The 27,398-nt window shown below is 36.6% G+C and overlaps 2 protein-coding genes across 2 annotated transcripts; one reads left to right on the plus strand and one right to left on the minus strand.

The window, feature by feature from the left end:
* Positions 1–2,823: 2,823 nt before the first annotated feature.
* rgmb (repulsive guidance molecule BMP co-receptor b) lies at positions 2,824–22,590 on the plus strand. Its single transcript, XM_039662392.2, has 3 exons — positions 2,824–3,315; positions 15,044–15,564; positions 19,937–22,590. The coding sequence occupies exons 1-3, from the start codon at positions 3,210–3,212 to the stop codon at positions 20,609–20,611; spliced, it is 1,302 nt and encodes a 433-aa protein (XP_039518326.1). The 5' UTR covers positions 2,824–3,209; the 3' UTR covers positions 20,612–22,590.
* Positions 22,591–23,766: 1,176 nt separating this feature from the next.
* LOC148981684 (uncharacterized) lies at positions 23,767–25,909 on the minus strand. Its single transcript, XM_089130693.1, has 5 exons — positions 25,873–25,909; positions 24,974–25,294; positions 24,573–24,635; positions 24,390–24,495; positions 23,767–24,287 (listed from the first exon to the last, which is right to left on the minus strand). Coding segments are annotated over exons 1-5 (528 nt in total). The 3' UTR covers positions 23,767–24,286.
* Positions 25,910–27,398: the final 1,489 nt, after the last annotated feature.

Below are 27,398 nucleotides of genomic sequence, written 5' to 3' on the forward strand. Positions count from 1 at the left end.
AGTGACTTGCCATTGACCTATATTCAGATGTGCCAGAGGGGACCAAGCTGAGGCCCTGACACATCTGAATGCATGCTCTCCATGACCAATCAATAAGCCATTATCACTGCACTCTAAGACAATACACACTCTGTGTATCGTTTAGGCTTATGGGACACCCGCATTAGGACTTCAATATCATGCACATGCAATTGATTTAGGTCAACTTGTTTTTCTCACCTTAAATAAAAATGTTTGGGGTATTTGGATAATAATTCTATAATCCGGTTCCCAAGCACTGTCACACTAAAGTGAGAACCAGGCACTGTTAAGCCCCCCCAAAAAACAAATCCCCCTAATCCTAAAGCTGGCAAAGTACTTCTTACACCTCGCCTGATTTTTGACTGACCACTTAAGCTGTGGAAGAAAACGAATTGGGTTAAAGGCATGCTTAAACCTCCACGCTTCACACGCTGCTATCCCATTAAACTGCTGTTCCAATGCTCTAATCAACTTACAAACTTACTGCTTTGCCCTCTACCACAAAAGCAACAAAGCACAGAAGAATTTACAGTGTTCTCGTTTGAAACATCCCTGCGAGACGTGCTGTGTAGGGCAGCATAACCCAATTTTGTGTATTTATATGAAAATGGGTTCATGTTTGGTCTCCTGCATTCTCTTTAAATTGATTTTGTATTGTGTTGACACTGTGGACCTGGTCTTGGATTTCTAACACTGCTGCTCCCCTGCTGGACAGCAGTAGTGCTGTGGCCCTATAAATAACACTTTCACTGTAGCTATCCAGCACAGGAAGTACGTCTGTATTATGTCTTGTGGTCTTAGCATGTTATTGCTAAAAAGCTGATGATATCATCCTATAATTGGCTCAAGTCTGATTTTCTATTAGAATTTTCATATAAAATATCGAGCTTTATTAGAACTGTTTATATCATCAACAACCTGCAGGTTAGTCCATAATATAGTCTTACTATAGTTATACAAGTATACAAGAAACATTATTTCAGTTAGGCCATCTCTTTAGCAATAACATTAAACCATAATAATACATACTTTTTTATTTGTGCCCTTCCAATTTAGTTTTTGTTAGCTTTCACGGGTGTAACTTTCACTGTGACTTTTATGGCTGTAAGTCTGTATAATTTTAGTTTAAGTTTAGGTTTGCAGTATTTTTTTACATGTGTAGCTTAAAAATAATAAGTCGCGCAGTTGCGGTTCTCAGTTGCGTTCTGATGCAGTTGCGTTCTCTCGCAAATGTTTTGCGTTCCCCGAGAAACTTTGCGCTGTGTTCTTCTTTTGAGATTCTCTGGATTGCAAAAGTTTAGCAAGGGAACGCAAAACCATCGACAAATATATTTTTCCTTCACCATGTCCCTTTGGGGGCTCCGTACTCTATGTGCACACCTGAACACTTTTGAATTGAATACCGGTAGTGTAAAATGAAGAGGTGTTCATGGTCTGACGACAGTTCAATTTTTAAAAGAAGTTTAGATAAAGTTATGTAGTCTTTTTTTTTTTTTTTTTTACATGGCTGTGAAATGTGAGTGGGGCTGCACACGTGTTAATCAAAGGTGAGAAAAACATTATGAAATGTGTGTGTGTGTGTGTGTGTGTGTGTGTGTGTGTGTGTGTGTGTGTGTGTGTGTGTGTGTGTGTGTGTTTTTACATTTGTGTTTTCATTTAAAAGTGAGAAACCCGGAAAAAAAAACGGGAGGGTTGACAACTATATTTCATAGACTAAAATATTTTCAAGATTTGTTATCACAACATATTTTCTTTTGTCAAATCAACTTTATAATAATTTATTTAGTTAAGATAACTTATTATTTTGAGTTTCTGATGGTTGAATTAATCTACTTCATTGTATTAACTCACTTTTTCCAGTTCAATCAACTTAAAATTTTAAGGCAACCCAGGTTACTTACTTATTTTAAGTTAAACCAACAATATTTTTTACAGTGTAGTAATCACAACATTTTTTCTTTTGTCAAATCAACTTAAATAATTTATTTAGTTCAGATAGCATATAATTTTGAGTTTCTGATGGTTAAATTAATCCCCTTCATTGTATTAACTCACTTTTTCCAGTTAAATCAACTTAAAATTTTAAGGCAACCAGGTTACTTACTTTTTTAAGTTAAACCATCAATATTTTTTTACAGTGTAAGGATGTAAACCAGTCGTTCAAATGACAGAGGAAAAAGAGGCTTACAATAAAGGAAATTATTAAAAATATTAAATTATTTTAAATAAGTTTATATTTAAAATATTAAATTATTTTAATTATTTTAAATTTTTAAAAAATAAGACATTTTTAAAAAGAAAAAACACAAATACATGTTATATTGCACACCAGAAACACAATCATGCAAAGAAAAAAAGCAGTGAACCACCCCTTTAATGAGGGCAAGTATAAAATTACCAAGTATCAAAACCTAAAATAAAAATAATGTATTTTTTTTTTTTAGTATAATAGATGCTAAAAGAGTCCCCCAACTGTTTATTTCAGTTAATTATTATTAGGTATTATTATTATTATTATTATTTCATTTAGGTTCTGTTTTAATTTTTTGTTAGTTTCCAAATTGCTCTCCAGCTTTTGGTGCCGAATTAATTAAATTCCAAATGTAATAAAAACAAAGAATTATTTATACTATTTAAGTCTCTGTTCGGGTTTCCTCTAAAAAATATAAAAGAAACCCAAAACTCATCTATTTTCCTCCCTGCTGAAAGTGAGAGCTCTTGCTGTCAATCTGCGGCTGGGGTGTATGGTTTAGGAGGCGGGGTTTTGTGTGTCAGTGTGGGCGGGGTTTCCGCTAAACTCTGGGTTAGGTTGATTCACTATCGATCATTGGGGAAAGACAGGGCTAGATTTCCTTGTGGCGGATAAATCTGATGTGTAGGCAACATGAATCGGGCGATCGCGGGGCGCAGATTAATTTTAGCACGTTTACAGCTTTCTTTTGGACTGACTATTTTCGCCGATTAGATAAGCGTATACAAATGAAATAACTGGGGTTTTTTTTCTCCCGTTTGAAGTGTTTTGCATCGGACTTGCCAAAATCGCTACTTTGTTTCTCTTATGGACGGTGTGTGTTACCTAAAAAAGTAGTCGCGTCTTAACAGAGTTCCGCGTCCCGTGAACAAGTTGGGAGAAGCGAGGCCCGATCTCTTGACCCGTGGAGTACTCTTGAGTCTCTCTGGATGGATGGATGGGTATGGGGAGAGCAGGATCTTACTACCCCGGGGCTGAGCGCCTCATCTCTCCGGTACTACATCTACTAGTGCTCTGCACCCTCTCCTCTCTCACTCGCATAGGTAAACTAGCATGCTCTTTCCACTTTTATGCATGATTCATTGGACGTTAAGTTAGAATGTAAGGAATATTAAAAGTAGCTTTTGTGTTTGGAGCTGTTTAATTGTCGCTTGTATATTAAATAGGATTTACGTGCTAAATTATGTCAGTGCTGGTTAATTCAGGTATGTCCTTACAGAAAAAGTGAATTATAGTTGTTTATGTGACGGTTTTACAGTCTGAGGCAGTGTCCTTCATCCATCCGTGTCTTCTTCTTACACTTATTGCAGGCTATCTTTATTCCTAATAAATGTAGCCTAGTGCATTGATTTACGCGTCCATTTGCACTTCACTGGATTGGTTGCTTTTTAAAGGATATTAAATATTTATGAGTGATCGTAATATTAATTAATTTCTCGTTATATGCACGAGTTATTGTTTGATTCGGTTTTTATTTGTTGTTTGCTTTTGTCATTGCGATAGCAGGCAGCATGTTGTCAGTTGCAATAATAGCCAAGTCTTGGTCATCATATTTGTTCGCTGACATCTAGCTTTTGATCTGTATGTTTATTTATTTATGTTTCTTTTTTTTTCTTTTTTTTTTCTTTCTTTCTTTTTTTTTTTTTTTTTTTTTTTGCAGTAGGCTAGCCCATTGAATTATTATATATTTTTGAATATTCCATGTACTGCTCAGTTGGTGTAATAAGCAATTATTTGTTTATTTATTTACGTAGCCTACTTACCGTAGGCTACTTAAAAGCCTAAATTCAGATCGTTTGGTGCCTTGACCACTTTGGACAAGTCTTAAATTATTTCGTTCACAATTGGTTGGCTTCTGAGCTGGAGACTGTGAAGACTACAAATTTGGTGCCCTGTTTTTCCTTGGCACCTTGTCAAGTGCTCCACTTTGGGTGTCCTGGCCATAGCCTGTGTTAATGCCATTGTGAATTAAGAGGATATGGAATGCTGCTGGGTGTCCATTGAGCAGTCACACCTTCGTAATTAATTTAACATGGACCCCGGCCGGGCGGACAGACACTATGCACTTCACTATTCTTCAATGAAGCAAAACAAAATATATTTAAAAAAACTAAATCTAAATATATGAAACTTAATTTAAGGGCAAATTCTGAATGAACACATTTTACTGAATATGAAATTGCCTTAGTGTGACACATTGCAATCCACGTGTTATTGTCCCTTTTGTGCTTTTAAATTTATAACGCTTGGTAGGCTTCAGTTTTCTACAACTCTACGTTTTTGTCTGCATTAGCTGCCATTTAATAAAGATATAATGTAATATAAAAAACATATCATATATTTTTCGAACAGCAGTCTATATTCAGTAATATTTCAATTGGCAATACAATCATTTAAGAATACAAAGAGTAATTTGTTTTAAAAACAAGCACATGCTTGTTGTTCTTTGATTTCATTTTTTGATATTAGATCTATATAGCAGAGCTGTATCGTATCTCAATTGGTTTAGTCCCAAATATATCTACCCCTTGGTGGTATTTGATTGGATTATAATCTTGGCAGAAGCTAGAGACAGTTGAAGCTGTTCGGTTTCTTTATTTTAATTTTTTACTTTCTCTTTTCTCATGTCTGGAATAGTGCTTTATTGTTATAGGGCTTGTGAGATTTTACAGGCTACCTGTAAAAAGGTGCCTTTTAAAACTAGTTTAATAGATGCTGTTTGTGCTTAACTGTGACAAATCATTCTACTGTCCAGAACCATGATGTTCTTTATTTGTCTCTTGCTGTAATACGGTTACGAAATGCTTGAAGTCACAACTAAGAACAAAAATGAAAGGTTGACAAACTAACATATTAAACCAGATTCCAAAGTTCAGGTGCAATACAGTGTGAGCTCTGAGTTTAAGGCTGGAGATGTCATTTAGACATTGGGTCTTGGAACCTGCTGCTTTCTCCAGATCTTCACGTTGACTCCTGGAGAAGGGGTGGGCCTGTTGACCTCTCTGCCCTGGCCAAATTCCACATCTTGAAATTTCACTCCGCACACACTCTTTGGGCCCCTCTACAGCTGAGAATGGCTGCTCAAACGGCAGGCCACCCTGAGAAAATATTTCCAACGACTTAATAGCAACAAGGGTGTGCACTGTGCTCGAAATGAGACGGATCACCCCGACTGAAATGAGCTGAGCCTGTGAAACAAACATTGTGTTTTCCGAGTCCTGTGTTTTACTGTTCACTTGGTTTTATGATCTTGACTGAAATAATATGCAATCAAATCGCGGTTTACTCATATAAATAATTTAATTCAATCTCATTTCAATATTAAAGACATATTATGAATAAAAAAGTGTTGTGAATATTCAATTTTCCCTTTAAACTGGAGTCAAATTATTATTACCGTCAGTTACAGCCCATGTGCATTTGCTTATTCTACCACATTAGCCAAAGACCCGGTTAAGTGAGACATTTCAGGGTTTAGGTTTAACATTTGTCAGGACGTTGAGACATTCTAACACTAAGTGTGATAGTCTGATTTCCCCCCTCTAGTCTGCCAGTACTAGCTTAGGATCTACTGCCCCCAACTGGGTGTCCCCTAAGACATTCATCCGAAGTGTTTTGCACAGAGAGTCAGAAGGATTTGAAGTTGTAAATAAATTAGTTATTACAAGAAAATGCTATTTTGGTCTTTCTGCTTTAAAATTCATGTCTAATACAATCTGTTTCTTGTCATTTCTTTGTAATTGTTTGTGAAATTTACTAGCATTTTTTTTTTCTTAAGATATGCCTGTGAATTCAGTTGCACTGGGTCACTTACACCAGTTTTTAAGGGGATTGTCTGCTGACGAAATTGCATTTCAACAAGCCACCAGTAAAAACAACTAATCTTCAGGATTGCTGTGAGTTGGATTGTGGTCTAGTCTATACAGTAAGATTACACCCAGTTCCTCACAAAATATCATAGATTATAAAACAGACATCCCCCCTTAACACCACACACCATGCTGCTGAGACAAACAATGGAGGCACATGCGTTTGATGGGCGGCGAGGTCACATATGGCCAGTGGGACTCCATGAAAAGCCTCTCTGTTTCTCTGTGATATGTAGGACATACCTACCTAATACGGTTACATTTGCAGCATGGCCTTTGTCGTTTCATACCCTTGCCCACTTACCCGGGTCACGATTTTTTATTTTTCGAGCAAAACCGCTGTTTGTTCATTCATCGATATTACTTGCTTCGCATCTGCTTTGAGCATCCGCTCGGACTATAAATGGGAATGTGCCGGTCGGAGATGGCTTTGTCTTGCATGCCTTGCCAAGTATTTGAGTTTTTTTTTTTTTGTTCTGGTACAGATGTCACTGGAGCCTTGCCTGATAAAACACAGCGGGAGGTGGATGGGAGCGGGGACTGCCTCTTTCCTCTCCCTTTCCAGCCAGTGTCTTTCTAGCACAACATCAACATGGCTTCGGCCAGGCTACCGTATTGTCTTACAGCATGTTTCTGAAACACAATCCAGCCTGCGCTTTGTCATGCCTCCTTCTCCTCCAGCTCAAACTCGGATCGGCCGATCCGCTACAAGCACTCTGCGCAGCAGCGCGTCATCCGATAATCAAATCAGATGCATTTGAATCCACTACGGTGGGAGTTATTGGCGTGGCAGGCAGAAATGGGTGGCCCTGACTGTGTAAGATAGAGTCATCACAAGCGTGTTAATGGAGAGCCTGCAGCTGATATCAGATTAGGACGGCCTCTCTCTGAGCTAATGCAATTGGGCCGCACTCAAAAGTGAGGCATTAAGACATTAAGTGATGCAGTGTGGAGGTTGTCGTCCTTTTCTGGGAGATGTTTTTCTGCTTGTGCCATGTCATTGGTGGCTAAATTGAGGCGTCGCATGACACGATGGGTGTATTTTCGACAAGTTTGTATACAAAAGGACTGGGTTGAAAATATTGTTTTCTCGATTTTAATCAATTCTCATTTTGATGTACCAATATGGATACTTAAATCCCAAGAATCCATCTTTTAGTCTGTGCTGCTCAGTTGATTGGTGAACATAACCTCACTAAACGTCATTTAACGTGCTTCCCATCTTAAAGGTCCTATATGTAACTTTTTTTTAATAAAATGAATCCTTTTTTTTATTGCCTGTGTTTGAAGGGGTTGTAATCACACATTGCAATGATCCCCTTTTCGGGTTTTGATATTACCTCTGAAGGCCAATATTCATATTTATATGCGAGGTCTCCGGGTCAGATTTCCTGCGAAATCCATCAGATGTGACGTGCATGCACGCTCCCGAGCCTCTCTATCCTTATATACCAGTCCCTCCAGGATTTCACGATTTTTTTTTGTGATTTTTGCGATCAAAATGACTGATTTTGTGGTGGTAATCTCCAAAAATTTGTGAAAAAATTTGCAATTTATATTTAACATTTACCATAATAGTATTCAGTCCTTCCAGAAAAACGCGAAAAAAGTTTTTTTTGTGATTGTTGCGGGCAAAAATTGATTGATTATGTGGCCAGTTTTCTTTAAAAATGCGATGGAATACGTGGGATATTTATGCAATTTTATGCGATGCAATTGCTGGAATTTGCAAAAATTGAGGGAACTTGCAAAAATTGCGGTTTGATGAAAAAGAGAAAAAAAGTGATTTCCCCAACATCCTGTTAATATAAGAGTCATTTCTTATTACTTCCTTTGATAAGCAAGCATACTACATCATAGAAAGTGCTGGGAAAACATCTTGTTTTATTTCAGACTGTAAGAGTGTAAATAAGGTGTGGCCCCTTTAAGAGCTGCGCGCTCCCTGTTGAACTCTCTGCAGTGTTATATGTGCGCCTCGAACGCCCCATGTGTGCGTGTAATTTCTGTTTGATGCTACTTCTTTTATCTTATGTTGTTTATTAAGTAACGATGTGACAGTAGAACGTGTGACAGACAGTTATACGAGTTCGATTTGTGAGATGTCAATCGTGAGTCTGTCTGGCGTCGCGTAATTGCGTCACTTCATAACGTTCCCATGGAAACAGGGGTAAATGGCTGCTCCTGTGTGAAGCAAACGCAACATTTTTCAACTTTCTGCTAAGATACATGTGACTTTTTTTGCAACGAAAATGCGAGGATTATGAAATTATGCAAACCCCGCATATTTTGCACGGAAATCGGCAATTTATGCGGCGAAAGTGCGGCGTATTTGAAAAAATGCGGCCCCCGCATAAATATGCGGACTTTGGCTGATTTTGCATTGAATTCAGCGATCGCATAAACGCGTTTTTCTGGAGGGACTGATATACAGTCTATGCGACCAACGGCACTTCAGCTGACGACACGAGTCCGATAACACCCTAAAACCTCCTGCATCCAGCACAACACAGACTCAAACAAAAACTCCACATAAATATAAAAACAAAAAAGTTTTATCTGCTCAAGCTCGTCAGGCAAAACGTGAATCTGATCGGACGAAAACGCGGATCAACATCGGCAACATAGTACAACATATTAGTAAACGCTAGAGAAATAGCAAGGTAAACTTAAACTTCATGAAACATGAAATGAATACAAAAGAATGTTCCAGGATAACAAAAAGTCGGTGATTTAGGATGTAACTTATTTTATTTACTAGATCTACTGACTAACGTCGTCACACCACTACTATCATATTGTTTATTCACATTTTCAGACACGTTCAGTACAGTAGTGTTACTTCCTACGATCTTACTGTTACACTGAAATTGTTCACTAGTCGTTTTCGTTATCATATTATACATTCATCTATGTTGACATTACTGATTGTGAAAGATACACGAATAGTGAAATGACTTATGCTATATAACATCACATGTCGGCTAAATGCAGTTTATAGTAACATTATCATGGTACGAGCACAGAGCATTAGTTCAACGTCAAGCTGATAAAAGTAGCCTATTATTCTAACTTCATTGGGAGTTTACATTAGTTTCCAGCATGTTGTGTGTGATGCTTTCTCCGTTGCGTTGAAAGTCTCCGTGTGGCCGGTAGTGAATGCTCGCTCTTGAGATCAAGCACACGAGCACGAGCGCTCTTGTTGCATTCTGAAACATCACCACTAGAGGCCGCTAAAAACCGCATAGAGCACCTTTAAATAACAAAATTCAATCAGTGAATGGCGTTTTATTGTAGTGTGAAATGAACCAATCACCTTTTTTACTACTAGTTAAAGCATGAAATATACAAGAATGAACATCAGAAGGTATGTTGAATGATGCAGTAAATCTTGCTGAAATGTATCATGTCTCACGTATCAATAAAACAGCTTGTAAATAAAAATTGAAAATCCTTTCAATGGCCATAGATAAATAACTATAGAGAGGACTATTTTGATAAATATATGCACCATATTATATATTTTTACTTAAGCTGTCCTTTTAATATTTAATGTATTGGAATAAGTTCATAAGTTCGTGACATTTTTTTATGATAGACAACATTTAAATGTTTATATTTTCAAAGAAAGAATTAGAATAGAAACAAAATTTTATCATTAAAAAATGATTATAATTTTGTATATAATAATAATATATATTATTAATATTATTAAAAATATATTTTGTGCAATTTAAATGTTTGTTCACAAATCAGTTGTTAATTTTAGCCAACTAGGGATCCACGATATCGGTATCAGCCAGTATATTTTTAATGTTATCGTTATCGGCCCGATAAAAAAATTTGCTCCATATAAAAAAAGCAGATAAATACTGTATTTAATTCCTTCAGCGGAGATGCTTCAAATGCGCATTGTTCGCCATAATGGGTTTTGAATTGCTTGAAATATGATTGGAATCACTTAAAAAAAAACAGTTAAGTGCACCACAAATCTGCCATATAGGCAACATACGAACATATACTACTGTAAAAGAATGTTGTGTATTCTTTGTACACCCATGTTTTAGTGCGTTATTATGGGATAAGGAACAACTTTATAGCACAGTCAAGTTCGCTTTTAAAGTAGCCTTTTGTTTGTGCAATTGTAAATTGTAATATTATGTTTATTTGTCTACAGGTATGAATTATCTGATGCTGGATGCGTCTGGTTTAATTCATTAAAGTGGTAGTAAAGCACTTTAGTTTACCGGTGCAGACTGATCTCATGAAGTAGCGTGTGTATGACACGCCAATTCGTATTTCCATTTTTGGTGTGCTATCAAGACGCATAATCGCTTTTCAGCGTGTTTATGAACGCCGTTGACTTAACGTTATTACTGTATATATAAATATATGACTTACCTCAACACCGTCCCTAAACCTAACCGTCACTGGGGTTAATGGCATTTATGACTGTTCCCTTACCATAGGAAAAAAAAAGATCGCTTCCCAGATGTAGATCTACATTTTGCTTCGTTTCGCGTGGACATTTTACGGCGTGTACAGACACGCGGAATCACTCGGAAGTTAATGGCGTAGACATACATGCATACACGCGGATACACGCGGATAGCTCAAAATGCGTAGAGATAATACGCCACTTGACTCGAAAGTGGCGTGTATGTTTACGCAAAAGTCATGATGTCATGTTGACCGGTGATCATCTTTAGCTTCTGCGCACAACACTGAAACAGCAATGCACAACATTAATTTGGAACTGTCATATTCTAAAGAGAAAACTGTTGTAATAAAACGTTGTGAATTATTTATGTTGCCGTGTTTCTGTGTGTTGTTACGGTGGAGAGCAACAGGATTACACATACTTACTGGCTGGCTATTGGTTAAAGGTAAATGTTCATATCGGTGCATCGCGAGTATCAACTGACAGGTTTTCCTGTATAGTTAACATTAGTTGAGAGAGATTTGTTCCCTTGAGAAAAATGTACGTATATTGTACTTGAAATATATATCCAAATTAATTAAATTGAATTGAAGTGAAATTGTAAATGATTCGAATCACAAGCTTGTGAATAGAAATCGAATCAAAACCATTAAAAATGTTATTAAAAGTGAAGCGAGTATGTAGTTAAGAATACACTTTTAATTGTTACTCTTTGACCACCCTTATAACACTTTTAGGAGGTAAACAGTTGCATTTACCTTGCATGCCATGACTCTTTTGTGCTTACAAGCACATTTGCTGCTTTTGTGTGTATAACAGCGGGCCAGAAAAGTGTTTTTCTCATTTGAAGTGCCGTTTTATTTGATTTTATTGCGGTCATAAGCATTCTCCTTTGTAGATAACAGGAGGTTTCACACACTTGTTGAGCCGACTGTTAATGTTTCTAGACCATAATGTAAAACACACATGGAGTCACGTCGTGAGGAAAAGCACAGTCCAATAGCACACCTTATTATGGTTAAGCAGTTTAAACTGGTTTATGACACGAGCCACAACAATGGCTGTTAGAAGATTCTAGCTTGTATTTGTAGTCCATTGTTCATGTGTTTAATTGGGTGTAAACACAGTCACTATATTCTTTTAAATGTCTAGTTTGCAACACATGTGCCAAGTTAATGTACTCTTTGAATTCATGTTGGTTTCATATGGTTTTGAAACACTTTTATACCAATTTAAAGACACATTTCAGTTTAATGACTTAAATTGGTGAATGACAGTTTAAAAATGTCATGTAGTGTGTGTAACCATCAAGTACAAAGTAATAACATACGTTTTCCTTACAATGCGTGGATACATATGATATGAGTGAACTGAAAAATGATTGATGTACTTAGAAATTGCAAAATTTGACAAATAATTACTCAGAAATGGCAAGTAACGCATTGAATTAAATGAGGGTAAAAGAAAAACTGAAATAGTGTTAAAAGACATACTCCAATTATCCTTGTTTTATTCTATTTAAAAAAAAAATATATATATATATGTATTTTACAGTGCACTCTGTATCATTCTCTTCAAAATGGTTTTTTAAGGCAAAGATTATGTTTTTACGAACATCTGCAAATAATGAAAATAAATGAAAATATCATAAATATGCTTTTTAATGACAACTAACCTTGCATGTCTTTAAAAAGGTCACATTATTAAAGCAATTATAAACACTGCTTCAAGGGGCTTATTGCTTTTATAAAATGGTTACTCCATAAAAATATTCATTGTGGTTACTCCATAAAAATATTAATTTATGAATATTCAAAATATTACAATTTATTTTATCAGTGACAAAAAATATAACTTTATAACTACTGATCTACATAATGACCTATATAATCATTATATACAGTAGATCAGTGGTTATAACTAGGGATGGGGCCGATCCGATCCAGTATCGGTATCGGGACCCGATACCAGCGTAATTCACGTATCGGATTTTTCCGATCCAACCTGCGGAGAAATCCGATATTTATGATCCATGTCTGCGCTTTAACGTTGTCTGCTGAAATGACTCCAAAAGGGATTCCCCGGGCCTGCTTGTCTGCTAGCTGGTTGCAAACTGTGGAATGGATATCCTGAACGGAGGTGCAGCTCAATCATAGACTGTAAAAAATAGGGCTCAATGAGGAAATCCCCCGCTCAGGAAATCCATTCCGCAGTTTGCAGCCATCTAGCAGGATAGCATTGAACTACCAACATGTTCGCTATGTGGAAATCCTATGGTGGAAATACTTCACACTGGAAACACCGCAGCAGAGCAAGACAGCAAAATGCAAAGCCGTATAAATTAAACTATTTGTCTGTGATGCATGTTTGCAATTCGCACTCCAGAGAAGAGAAAGAGAGAGATCTCTCACGCGGTGCCACAGCACGCACAACACGACAGCCCTGCTTAATGCGTGACGACAGAGGAAACGTAGCCTGGTTACACTTTAGATCTGTGATATTAGTCTGATTTCCAAACATTAAAGAATGTATTGAGGTAAAAAAACATTAAAAACAATAGCCGCATTCTGTCTAGCCAACTTCCCATCGCGGCGGTGCTCTGTCATTTCTCCTTAAAACTAAAACTTTATGACAGAATCAGCACGATCGGTGATTGTTGTAAAATGTAGTCTCTGCTGTTGCTAAATTGCGGGACGCTTTTAATAATAAAAAGAGCTATTAAAAGCACAAAATTTGCGCAAGAGATTCTGTTCCCAATGCGGCGAGCGCTCCGTAACAGACCGCAACGAGACAAGCAAATTATACTCTGGGCTTCATATGCGCGTCTAAACGATCAAATGTAGCCTGCACAAAAATGTCAAAACGACCGGCTTGGAGATTAACACTTAAACCACCGTTTATGTCTAAAATGAACGTAGTTATGGAAATAGTTGGGAGAAAATATGGTGCATCAGTAGACTATGAAATCTGAACTCGTTCTTAAAGGGGCAGCAGTATAAACATGTGACAATTGCGACATTACTGAGAATCAAACAACAAAAGGCAAAGAGAAAATCACTCACAGCTCTTTAATGAATAACTTCAGCTTTAATAAGCATAAATCTATCTATGATAAACTTTGCAGTGCTATTTAACTTTTGATTACTTTATTATTATTCTTTTTAGACCATACCTGAATAATGTTCCTTCCTGAAATTAAAGCACTGTGTAGGCCTGTATAATGTGTATCTTTGTTTAATTGTCTATCTATTGTTTATATCTATTGTTTAATATATATATATATATATATATATATATATATATATATATATATTGACATACATACGTACATATCATCCTTGCTTGTAGAGAGGAGTTTATTTCAGCATCATATAAAATCAACAATAATGATAAATAATGTTAAAGCAAACACAGCTCTGGTATCGGAAAAGTATCGGTATCGGCCGATATCCAAAGTCAGGTATCGGGATCGGATCGGAAGTGAAAAAATGTGGATCGGTGCATCCCTAGTTATAACACATTTATTCTTCCACCAAGCAATGTAGCTCCAAAGAGGTTGCCAAGCAACACATGCAGCAACAAAGAATCACAAACAGCAGTTGCGCAGTAATACTAATGTATTCGGTATTGTTGAGTACAACGGCTTAGAACACGGCTCAACCAATCAGAATCAAGGACCGGAACTATCCGTTTTATAATTGATATTTTAAAAGGCTTGATGACTGACAGTCATGAGCATCTGCAGGCATCTTTATATGATATAATTTGCTTTTGTGTGCATTGTGTATCTTGCTTACACCACATGACTTTGATAAAGCATTTTTTTCAAATATTAAAGGGATACTCCACTTGAGTTTTACCGTTTCCGGATCCATTCAGCCGATTTTCTGATATGAATATCAGTAACGAGACAGTTTCTGGTCTCATTGACTTCCATTAGTAGGAAAAAAATATACTATGGAAGTCAATGAGACCAGAAACTGTGTGGTTACTGATATTCTTCTAAATATAAGAAAATCGGCTGAATGGATTTGAAAACTGTAAAACTCAACTGTTTAACTCTGGGGAAGTGGTAAAATTAGCCCATTTCCAAAAAGTGTGGAGTATCCCTTTAATAATATTATGAAAAAAAAATATTGCTGTTGTTGTTTTTTAAATAAATTATCGTAAAATACCATGGTAAACTTTTAAATAAGTTTTTTTTTTTTGCTTTTGTTTTTTTCATTAAATGAGTTTTTTTCTTCGTTATGGAATCAGGACATGCTGTTTTACGCTGACATTTAAAAATATGAAATTAAATTTAAATCATAAATTAAAAACATGCTCATCATTTAAGAGGTGTATAGAATTTGTTAATCATATGTACAAGTTTCTTTTTTCGAATAAATTAATATTTATTCAAATTAGTTTTTTGAAATGAAGATTGTTAAAAAACGATGTCTGTCTCCCCTTTTTTTTTTTCAGGTGAGAGCCAGGTCCAAACTCCACAGTGCCGCATCCAAAAGTGCACCAGTGACTTCGTCTCTCTCACTTCCCATCTGAACCCTTCCCTGGATGGCTTTGACACTGAGTTCTGTAAGGCGCTGCGGGCGTACTCCGCCTGCACCCAGCGGACCGCCAAGAGCTGCAGGGGCAACCTGGTCTTCCACTCTGCCATGCTGGGCATCAGTGACCTCATGAGCCAGAGGAACTGCTCCAAGGATGGGCCCACATCGCCTACCCATCCCATCATCCCCATTGAGCCGTGCAACTATCACAGCCGCCATCACCCAGCATTGCGGCCTGGGACAGGGGCTCCAGAGCTCCCAAGAGCGACCTATCTGTTCTGTGGCCTGTTTGGGGACCCTCATCTTAGGACTTTCAGAGACCATTTTCAGACATGTAAGGTTGAAGGGGCATGGCCCCTCATTGATAACAATTACCTGTCAGTGCAGGTCACAAATGTTCCAGTGGTATATGGATCCAGTGCCACAGCAACCAATAAGGTGAGTTGTTTTTATATTTATTTTATAATTAATTTGTATTTTTTTGATGTGGAGAACTAAAATAGCACTGGTTTTAAACATAATTTATTAATCTAGGTTCATATTAATTGAAATATATATTTTTTCTCATTGTTAATTCATGTTTTTTTCAAAATATGATAATTTATACAAATGTTAAAAATATAGTTACAATTTAACATTAAACCACATTAATAAATCCTTTATTAAAAGTTATTTCAGAGCTTAACTTTTAGATGAATTTGCTCACATGAAATTGTAAGGAGATTTTCTTATTTATTTTAAAGAAAAAATGTAAATCTTTACTGTTATACAATGTTGCATGATACAATTTGAATAGCAGGCATACAGTTGGTTTGTTTTGTTTCATTAATAAGTTTTGCTTTTTTTGTTTTACCTTTATAAATCACAAGATTCTGCATTGTTATGATCTTTGTTTGAAGTGCGATGTCTCTATATACCTGGCTATATGGATAAGATTATCAGAAAGCGCTGCAGACAGCAGATAAGACCAAATAACTTTCAACTTTGACCAAGTATTCACAGGTGCAAGTTAAACAAAGCAAACAGCTCTAGTCTTATGACTAACACTTGTGACCAACATGTCTGTGAAATTCTAATATCATTAATGTCTGGAAGTAGCCTGCGCTGTGGTGTGACCCATAATAAGAGGACTTTGAAAGAAGCCTCTGTCTTCAGTTTTTTTTTTTTTTTTCGAGTCTGGGGCTTATAGTCAAACACACCCGCTTACACACACACACAGACCCATTTCAAATGTGCTGATGCAGAATATTGACTGCTAGCAGCATGTTTACAGATTTTTATAATGTGAAACATCTGGAGGCTTGAGAATATTACAGCCTGGACCGATTCGTCAGATACTCATCAATTTTGTACTCAAGTTTAAACATTTCAGCTCATCGTTGCACAGATGTTGCTTCAAATGCCAGGTTTGTCCGCCCATGCTAATTACCTCTCGTTTGACCCCTTGACCTTGAAGGTGGGGAGCCATTATTTAACATTTGCAAGTAATTATTAGCATACACCGCTTAACTGAGGCCTTTTCAGCTGCCTCACCTTGTGGCCAACTGGTCATCATTTTTCATCCTTGTCCTGTGTACAAAGCTACTATTCATCCACCGCTAATGTAACGCCACACTTCTTGTTAGCCAGTGCTTTTGCTTCCCACAAATCTTAGAGTTTCACAGTCTGAGGACTGTATTCTGGGTGCATTTTATGGTTAACACTAGCAGGGTGAAAAGGGGTTGTGGATCAGTAAATTGGTGTAATTTTCTAAAGAACTGCACAAATCCACATCTTCTTGTTATACTGTGATAAAGTAATTCTCTTTTTCAGTATTGGGCGTAAAACAACTTTTGTTCTTTAAATGTGGATTTGTGTTATTATTTCGTAAATCTTGTCATATATCCCAGTTTAACATGCAAAGACTGTAAATAGGCCATTTGTATGTTGATTGCTCCATAAACTAATACTGTGGTGTTATCAAAACACTGCTCTGTTTGTTTATGCATCCTGACTGGACCAACCGAGCAACTGACTCAATAAATGACGTGAATTTGTTGTGAGACTATCTATTTGTCCAACCAATGGCAGATGGAGAATGTTCAGGAATGCCTGTTTGTTTTTATTGAGGTAGATATTTATTTAAAGGGATAGTTCACTTTGAAATTAATATTCGAAATGTTTTAGCTTACCTCAAGGGCATCCAAGATGTAGGTGTCTTTGTTTCCGCAGTATTTTCAATTTTGACATTTTTCGGTCAAACCGTTGTTGTCTGTCAGTCATATGGAGGTCTATGGGGTCCACCTCAAAGAGCATGCACAGAGAAGTCAAAATTAAACATGATTTAATGACTTGTGAATGTAAGTACACACTGATGGCCTAAGACACAAAACGAGCGGTTTGTGTGAGAAAACGAACAGTATTTATATCGTTTTTTACCTCTTGTTAACAGCCGAATCTGAATCAGAAGTCCAACTGAACCGAACTGAACCGTGTCCAACGTTCCGCCGGAAGCGATCTCTCGCTCGTCTACGTCACGCAATGTTTACACGGAGATTTCGGAAGTTTTACCTTTCACTAAACATATTTAGATGTCTCCAGGGTGGACCCCCTTAACCTCCATTATATGACTGACAGACAACACCAGTTTGACGGAAAAATGTCAAAATTGAAAATACTGTGGAAACAAAGACACCTACATCTTGGATGCCCTTGAGGTAAGCTAAAACATATCAAAAATTAATTTCAAAGTGAACTTTATCTTTAATGTATATATTTTTGTGAAGTATTATTCAACGTACAGCATTAGTAAGTAAATAACAAATAACAGCCATTCAATAACAATAAGCTTTGGCAAAAAAAAAAAAAAAAAAAAAATGGCGATGGAACTGTTTCACAAAAAATGAAACAGTTCCTTCAGGAAACAACAGACAGTCACAAGGGCTAAAAATAGAACAGTGAATATGGACAATAAATACAGACAATACACAGAGTAAAAAACGAATTGACAGTTAAATAATGTGTAGCATCAGACTGAACTGTAAGGACTAATACTTTGCATGTTGATGTTATTATTATTAATGAAGGTAATAATAATAATAATAATGCAGTTTTTTTGTTTTCTAATGATCATTTATTTATTGATGTGTCAAAAAGCTGATATTGGTCATAAAGCAGTATTGGTTCATCTCAACTAGTGATGCAGAATATACGCACTTCACTGTTACTATATGCATTATTCACCATTAATTGTGATACAATGGAAGTAGTGCTATATCTTTTATACTTTATTGTGAGTGAAACAGATTATTTTAAAAAGAGAGATTTTATTTTATTAAAAAAAACAAGCCACTTCCTGGGTGAGAAAAAGTAATGCAAAAGTAACATAATACATTACTTTTCTTAACCCAATTATTTACTTTTAAAGGAGAACTCCGGCGAACAATGAACCTTTGGTCTAATAAAACATCGGTACCTAGTCAATCGTTCTCCGAGTTTTGTTTTCATGATAATCGAATGTAAAGAGTTTTATCTCTAAAAACTGTTTAGCGTATAACGCTAGTAATGGGGGCATTGAGTAAGTAAAAAGAAATCGCTAGTTTATACCACTAACAAGGCTCAAAATAGCCCCACACTCACACAGTAACATAATGAAGCTCCATACATGCAAAACGAAGCATTGAGAACTTTGTCAGTGTACAGACCGTTTAATAAGAAGATACTTTATGAAGACAGTTCACTTCGCGTATACAGACAGGAGCCATCTTAGGAAATAGTCTCGATAAGTCGATCCCCGAACGCCGTTCATACAGTTCAGAAGTTCGTTGAATTTCATACAGTTCAGCTCACTCAGCACGACGTTCGTGGTTTGACTTATCAAGACTATTTTTTTAAGATGGCTCCTGTCTGTATACGCGAAGTGAACTGTCTTCATAAAGTATCTTCTTATTAAACAGTCTGTACACTTACAAAGTTCTCAATGCTTCGTTTTGCATGTATGGAGCTTCATTATGTTATTGCATTAGTTTGGGGCTATTTTGAGCCTTGTTAGTGGTATAAACTAGCGATTTCTTTTTACTTACTCAATGCCCCCATTACTAGCATTATATGCTAAACAGTTTTTAGAGATAAAACTCTTTACATTCGATTATCATGAAAACAAATCTCAGAGAACGGTTGACTATGTACCGATGTTTTATTAGATCAAAGGTTCATTGTTCGCCGGAGTTCTCCTTTAAGGGTGTAACGCAATATTTACAAAACACTATATATATATATATATATATATATATATACCCAGACAGCAAACTGACATTGAATCAACGTGGAAACGACGTCTCTCATGACATTGAAACAACGTTGATTTGCTCATCGAATTAACCTTGAACCAACGTCAGACGCGGCATTCTTCAAAGCTAAATGAAATCGAAAATTAGTTTGCTTTCATAACGTTGAAACAACGCGTTGATTTCAAGTTGATTTTCCGTTAGTTTTGAAAGAATGACGCGTCTGACGTTGGTTCAACGTTAATTCGATGAGCAAAACAATGTCAGATCAACGTTGTTTCGATGTCATATTTCCACGTTGATTCAATGTCAGTTTGCTATCTGGGTATATATATATATATATATATATATATATATAAACAAACTTTTATGTTAGAATTGCGATTAATCGATTTGAAAGCACTACAGGAAACATGAATGGGTGAGAATTGTTCACAATAAAATCCATATTGCATTTAGAAAATAGAAATGGGGTCATTTTTCTTTTTGATGACTAATTTGAGTTCATGATTGAGTTCAACTATGCACTCTGTTCTTCTTTTAAGGTCACAATAATTTTCAAACCATACCAAGAATGCACGGACCAGAAGGTCTACCAGGCCGTAACAGACGACCTTCCAGCCGCCTTCGTGGACGGCACCATCAGCGGGGGCGACAGCGAAACCCGCAGCATCTGGATCCTGGAAAAGTCGCCCGGGCGACACGTAGAAATCCACGCCGCGTACATCGGTGTCACCATCATCGTACGCCAGCAGGGCCGGTACCTGACGCTAGCCGTGCGTATGCCAGAGGAGCTTGCCATGGCCTTCGATGAAACGCAGGACCTGCAGCTTTGCATGAACGGTTGCCCCACATCAGAGCGCATCGACCAAGACGGACATCTTCAGATGCCCATGCTGGGACTCCAGCAGGCCGGCTTCCAGCAGCAGGCCAGGGTCGAAGCCCAGAGGGGCGTCTTCACCCTCGAAAGCGCATCCCGGAAGTGCAAGGAGCAACTGGAGGTTAAGGACATCTATTTCCACTCCTGCGTGTTTGACCTGCTCACCACAGGAGATGCCAACTTCACCACTGCCGCATACAATGCCCTAAAGGACATGGAGACTCTGCACCCCAAAAAGGAGCGCTGGCATATTTTTCCGAACTCGACCGCTGGCCTGAGGCCGTTTTCTTTACTCCTCAACGCACTGCTAACCGGCTTCCTCGTCACTGTGCTTTTATAATGCGTACAGTGTTTTGATAACTGTTTCGAAGATGGAAAATGAGACTGTAAAAAGTCAGTACTCTGGGCAAAGGGTACTTTGTATATACTGTCTGTGTGGAGAATGAATGTTAGAATACGAACCTTCATTAGACTGTACATTTGGTGTAAATGATGTTTTCAAGAGAGCTGAATATTGTGGAGTTTTGTGAGTGAATTTTTGGAGATTTCATGTTTTTGTCCTCAGGAGAGGAAAACTTAATGGATGCACTTTATTTTTATTTTCTTTTTGTTTTGTTTTTGCGACTAGAAAACAGTGTTCCACGGAACAAGCGCTCAATAATCTTTCTTGGTACACTCAGTGCGTTTTCTTTTAGGTCTCTATATACGAGTGGTACTTGCCTCACCATTTTACTCTGTAGAACCGTGCTGAACAGTTTTCACGACGTGGCTGGCATAGTGATTTTCATAGACATTTTAAAGAAGGATCATGTTGACTAGACATTCACTTTATCTGTATTTTTAGTTCTAGCACTCTGAACTGTTGAGTAACGTTGATCAGCAAAAACAAAGTGAAGAATTCAGGCGAACGCAGCAGACGTAGGTTGAAGTGCACTTAATTCAGAAATGGGAATTTGTCCGTCGTTTGACCTTTTGGAATTGTATCGGAAGTTCGGCCCATTTTTAAAAAAAAATGACAATCAGAATTTCTTTCGCTTGGTACAATATCTACCTAATGTACGAACTCAAAACATCAATCCTGAAGAGTGCATTTTAGAGACACCAAAATATTTATGCTAAAAGTTTCATCTTCTTTCAGACTAATTTCAGAGTGAGTGGCTCTCATTGAGTGAACTGGAAAATGGATGTTGCATAAGTGCTAAAGTGGGCCATGTCTCATTCCTGGTCACTCAAACGAACTTCCAGAATGGCTCCTCTCAAGATTACATTTATTAGCTTTGTCCCTTTGCCAAACAAATAAGTTCCCTCTAGTCCTTGTTTTATCCTTGACCAAAGATATGACTCAGAACCAACACCAATATCAGATATTTTGCCATACATACTGTGGGCTTCCCTATAGATTTTGTTTCGACCCAAAAATATTGGTATGGTCGTATGTTTAGCAAGACGGTGCCATAAATCAACTCACCTGACTTGGTTTTAAAAACCAGAAGTATGTTCAATGGAATTGTGATTTGGATTTTAACCTGAGCCTTGGTTCTTTTGCTGAATGCACATCAGCAGTGATTTCATTGAGAGCTTCAAAGCAAATGAAGGATATGCAGAAACACTTATGTCTCTATTTGCTTTGAGTGTTGGACACATAATTCATTTGATGAAATTGAATTGTATACCTTCTGGGCCTCACTGTCCAACTGCTACAGAAGCCATGCCAACACTCCAGATGCGCACGTTTCCATACCAAGACTTGCTACTGTAGAGACGTCATTGTGTAACTACTGCCAGTGCTGAAGAGCTGCTACAATACTGTGACGAGTGTAATCGATTGTATTTGGAACACTGGGAGTTTCGCAGGCAGTGATTGGCCGGTTCCGAAGCACGATCGTTTGATTGGCCGAATGGCCTAAATCGGTGTACAGTGGGATCTTGTTGTTTCCCCCCCTTAAAAACCAGAACAAGTCATCAGAGTGCAATTAAGTAACTGCAAAGGAAAGCCTTCATCCTGTGTTTTTTTGTTTTGTTTTGTTTTTGCATTTCGCATTTTTTCTTGTGATCTCTTATATTTGTTGTGAACATTGTTTTTGTGAAGAGTGACTGCTCAATGTTTATACTTAAATTATTTATGAAATATAGTGTCTTGTTAGAGAAGTTAAGCTCCATACTCTTGCTGTTGAAAAACGTTTGAGATGTGATTGTACTGCCACCTAGTGGGTCACCATTGTTACATCAGTGTTTTAGTATTGTACGGATGCTGTTTAAAAAAAGGAAAAAAAAAAGAGGAAAAATGTGTTATTTAAAACAATAAATACATAAATTCCACTGGCTTTAATGTTTATTTGCCCCCATAAATATCCACTCTCTCTTTCAAACAAATTTACATTTTGGCATATTCATTCATTGCTATGTACATTTAGATTAATTAATTTGGCATATCCTCTTGTCCAAAGCGAGAACAACACAGCACTACCATGCCAAAAGTATAGTGTAACATTATAGCAGAGATGTAAACATGAAACCAATGTAGTTAGACAAGTGTTCCTTAATATAATTGTTTCTTTTTTTCTGTAATATACACTAGCATTCAAAATGTTGGGGTCCGTAAGATCAGTGAATATTTATATATAAAAACTTATAGTATAATAACTATTTTATTCAATAAGGAAGCATTAAATGAGTAGTTCACTTTTTAAAAAAAAAAACATTTGCTGATAATTTACTCACCCCCATGTTATCCAAGATGTCCACGTCTTTCTTTCTTCAGTCGAAAAGAAATTAAGGTTTTTGATGAAAACATTCCAGGATTATCTCCATATAATGGACTTTAATGGGAACCAAACAGTTTAAGGTCCAAAAGACAATTTCAGTGCAGCTTCAAAGGGCTTTAAACGACACCAGATGATGAATAAGGGTCTTATCTAGCGAAACGATCGGTCATTTAAAAAATAAATACAAAAGTTTAAATTTTATAAGCACAAATTCTCTCCTTGCTCTGTTCTGTGATGAGCGTTCGTGACTCTCCTGTTCAAACTCGTTCATCAAAATGAACAAATCTTTTTTTGAGTCAAGACTCAAAGGGTCCTAAGACCCTTATTCATCATCTGGTGATGTTTAAAGCCCTTTGAAGCTGCACTGAAACTCTCATTTGGACCTTGAACTATTTGGTTCCCAATGAAGTCCATTATATGGAGAAAAATCCTGTAATGTTTTCATCAAAAGTGAACTACTCATTTAAATTGTCAGTAAAGACATTTAAAATTTGGCAAAATATTTCAATGTCAAATAAATGCAGTACTTTTGAACTTTCTATTCATCAAAGTTGAAGCACAAATTGTTTTTATCAGCTGTTTTCCACAATGAAAATAGAAAGAAATGTTTCTTGAGCAGCAAATCAGCATTTTATACTGATGTCTGAATGACCATGACACTAAAGACTGAAGAAAAGTTATGTTTAAAAATTGAAAACTAATTTAAATTGTAATATTTCACAATATTACAGTTTTTACTGTATTTCTGGTCAAATAAATACAGATTTCTTTCAAAAACATTAGAAAAAATCTTACCAACCACAAACTTTTGAACTGAAGTGTAATTACAAACAATTTTGAAATAAATGCACACACACACACACACACAAAAAAAACCTTTAAATTGGTAGTCACATTCAAACAAACCCCCTTGTTGCGCACAATGATCTCATTTCATCAAAGGTTACTCATTGTCATTCAGATCAACAGTTCAACAGTGTTACATGAGTGGAAGATGACTTTAAAAAGCCATGGCCTACAAAAACAGCCTTGTAGTGCAGCTCATTGTTGTATTGTGGATATGATGTGGTTTTGAGCAGCTATCACACTGATCTGCCCATATCGAAGCACCTGTGTCTTGCGGCGTGATGTTGGTCTGCAACTCATCGAGACGCTCATCAACACTCCAGGTTCTCATTTACATCAGCCGGAGTTCCTTCAGCAGCGCGTCCAATTAACTCTTGACAACTGTGACAGTCGGGTTTGAAAAGTCTGCAAATTTTGCAAAAGAGAAATATGACAGGTTTCATTTTAATTGTGAAAAATGTCATTGTTGGCACTATTCAGACATTGTAAGCAGTAATATGCGCTCACCACTTTATGACGGCTTGCGCTGTCATCAATATGTTGAAAACGGTGATTTTCAGGAGGAGAATTCTGAGAGCTTGAATACATATTAGATCTGTGTTTGTTCTCATTTCTGCAAATAGGGGAAATGAGTAAGGAGCAGACACTAAATTGAATTCCTAGGATTAACAAATTTCCCTTATGCTGTACCTTCCAATAAACTGCTTTGATGGTCCAAACAAATATCAGACGTTTCTTCATCATCAGCCCTTTCTGAAATGCATTTTACAATATAACACGTTACAATAAGGTCCCTTTAGTTATAATGCATTAACTATGAGCAATGTGTTTGTATTAACTAACAATAAAAGCGATAAATGTTAAAAAGTATTTAACTTGACTATACAGTAATGATCAATAAGTTATGGCAACATGTTTTTACATTGCTTTAACTCATCAAATTAAGTTAAGCAAATTTTGTTATACAAGATTCAACACTTTTTTAAGTCAGTTTAATGTAATTTAAGTTAAAATGACTCGATGTCCTTAAAAATATAATGTAGCAACTTTTTTACATAATGCACTGATCATGATATAATTACAGAATTTACCAGGCATCTCCTTTGGGAATCCAGCATAGTGTCTGTATATTCGTTGATTGGAGCCTCCGTAACTCACGAAGCAAGTGTATGACGTCCATTCACTCGATGCCACAGAGATAAAAGACATTGCGCTTTGAATGCCATTGTGTCCTTGGAGTAAGTTAGAGCCTGCTGGATTAGTTCCTCTGGTGCCACTAGAAATCCAGGCCACCTCCATCTCTCCTTGATGAACGTCATGAACCACACACACCAGCATGGTCAGGCCGCTGTGATCAGTGTTCAGATGAAATGGTGGAGATAAAATGGCATAAGGGACAGCATCTGATCCCACTTTAGAGACAAGTATTCATAGAAGTTAGACATGTTAGTATTAGTATGTATTTACTCCACCTTTTTTGAAAGAAATTGATATACTTTTATTCAGTAAGGAGGATGCATATTGGTCAGAAGATTATTTTTCTGTTCTACTGAATTTTCTATTCTTCAAAGAATCCTGGAATAAAAAGTATTAAGGAGCATAACTGCTTTTTAACATTGAGAATAATAAGAGCAGCAAATCAGCATATTGATTTTTCAAGGATGTGACACTGGAGTAATGATGATACAAATTTAGCTTTGCTATCACAGGAATAAATTATATTTTAAAATAAGTACAAATAGAAAACCATTATCTTAAATTGTAATAATATTCCGCAATATTTCTGTTTTTACTGTAAATAAAATGTACAGTTTTTTTCAAAAACCTTAAAAAGACATATTTCAAAACAAACGGAAAAAAAATCGCCTGGTTATTGCATAAATACGGTATTTAAAATTATATTATCTAATGAAGTGCCTTACTTGAGCTTTGTAATTGCTAAAAAAATGTTAGTAATTGTGCTAGCCTTCCAATAAACTCTACAACTTACTTGTAAAAAGCATGGTGGTGAGGAGGGTGGGAAGCATGATGGTGTTGTTTAGCTCTATGAGTTCAGCCAGGCGGTGAAAAGGATTATCAAGTTTCAGTCATGTGATTTCACACCCGCCATGGAATCTTTCCATCGGTGTGTTGCTGTGCCAAAATACTGTGTGGCCGTGCTAAAATGAGAACACAAAGGCCTGTGCTGCTAAACACGCGCTGATACACTTATTAGTTTGGCATCAGGTTTCATTCATGGAGTAGAATAACTCGCTTGCAATACAACATTCAAAAAGAGTTCAATTTGCGCATTCACCTCACTCCGAGTTCATGATCTTCAGAATTTAATGGACAAAATATAGCCTAGGCTACTTTAATAAAATGAAATTGACATAAACAAAGTTCTTCTGTGATATGTTGTATTTCTTGTGAGAATGTGATAGTGTTTCCAAAGATTCACACCTGTTTTATGTTGGTTACTTCTGTGGTGAGAAAGAGATAATATCAACATCAACGGCTGTCCCAGCTGCTTTTGTGCATCTGGATGAAATAAAACTGCACTTTCAAAGAATGTTTTGATCAGGTATATGCTTAATATGCTTGATCTCTTTTAAAAGTTTTTTGCATAAAACAAAATAGCATCATTAATTGGCCATTTTTTTATTTTTTTATTTTTTGTCTCAAATGAGACCTGCAGGGCCTCAACTTATATAAACATCTCTCTTTTTTTTTTTTTTACGTATACCAAAAACAATTGTGCAATAGTCTATTAGATTTATTTTTTAAATTCATTATTCATATATTCATTTAAAATGTTGTCTTAGAATTTCTATAGTTTGATTTCAAATTATATCAAATATCTGGCTATGTTCCCAGAACTTCCCACACATTATTACTTTTTTATGCCAAGTCATCATCTCTGATTTGAGTAGCTACAATTGGTTGGTCATAATAACAGTAATAATGGAAACACTTTACAATAAGGTCTAATATGTTAACAATGCTACTGTCAGTTAGTTAATAAAAATGTTCTAGTTCAATGTGCATTATCTAATGTTAAAAGATACAACTTTTGGTCTTAATAATGTATTAAATGTTGAGATTAAAGGGGGGGGGAGGGGGGGGTTTGACTGCAATTTCACTTTTTTCATTTTAAATAGTGTGTAATGTTGCTGTTGGTGCATGAACAGTATCTGCAAAGTTGAGTATCTGAGTTGGTCGAGTGTGTTGTGTTCACGCAGCTGTCAGGTCTTCTGTGTTCGAGCTTCCCACGGACGCTACTTCGTCAAGAATGGATACAATTTATGTTTGATTATGTTCCTGAAAATGACGATCGTAATCTAGCTCTCTGTGCTGCGCTTTTTACGGAAGACAGCTTCCAGAATCTCCACGAGTTCAACACCGGATTCAACAAGAAACTGTTACTAAAACATGAAGCGGTTCCAACTTTAAAACCAGAGGCAGCAGTTGTTGGGCCACAACCTGTAAGTAGGCGAAGACTTCATCATTTTAAATGTATTTGCATGTATAATTCCA

The sequence above is a fragment of the Pimephales promelas genome, chromosome 4 (assembly GCF_988280905.1).
Source record: "Pimephales promelas chromosome 4, fPimPro1.hap1.1, whole genome shotgun sequence".
NCBI lineage: Eukaryota > Metazoa > Chordata > Actinopteri > Cypriniformes > Leuciscidae > Pimephales > Pimephales promelas.

Coding starts and splice junctions, on each gene's coding strand:
- rgmb (XM_039662392.2), top strand. CDS start 3,210: ATGGGTATGGGGAGAGCAGGATCTTACTACCCCGGGGCTGAGCGCCTC. Junction 3,316..15,043: donor CTCCTCTCTCACTCGCATAG/GTAAACTAGCAT, acceptor TTTTTTTTTCAG/GTGAGAGCCAGGTCCAAACT. Junction 15,565..19,936: donor GTGCCACAGCAACCAATAAG/GTGAGTTGTTTT, acceptor TCTTCTTTTAAG/GTCACAATAATTTTCAAACC.
- LOC148981684 (XM_089130693.1), bottom strand. CDS start 25,909: ATGCTTCCCACCCTCCTCACCACCATGCTTTTTACAA. Junction 24,636..24,973: donor ATTCCCAAAGGAGATGCCTG/GTAAATTCTGTA, acceptor AATGCATTTCAG/AAAGGGCTGATGATGAAGAA. Junction 24,496..24,572: donor TCAAAGCAGTTTATTGGAAG/GTACAGCATAAG, acceptor CCCTATTTGCAG/AAATGAGAACAAACACAGAT.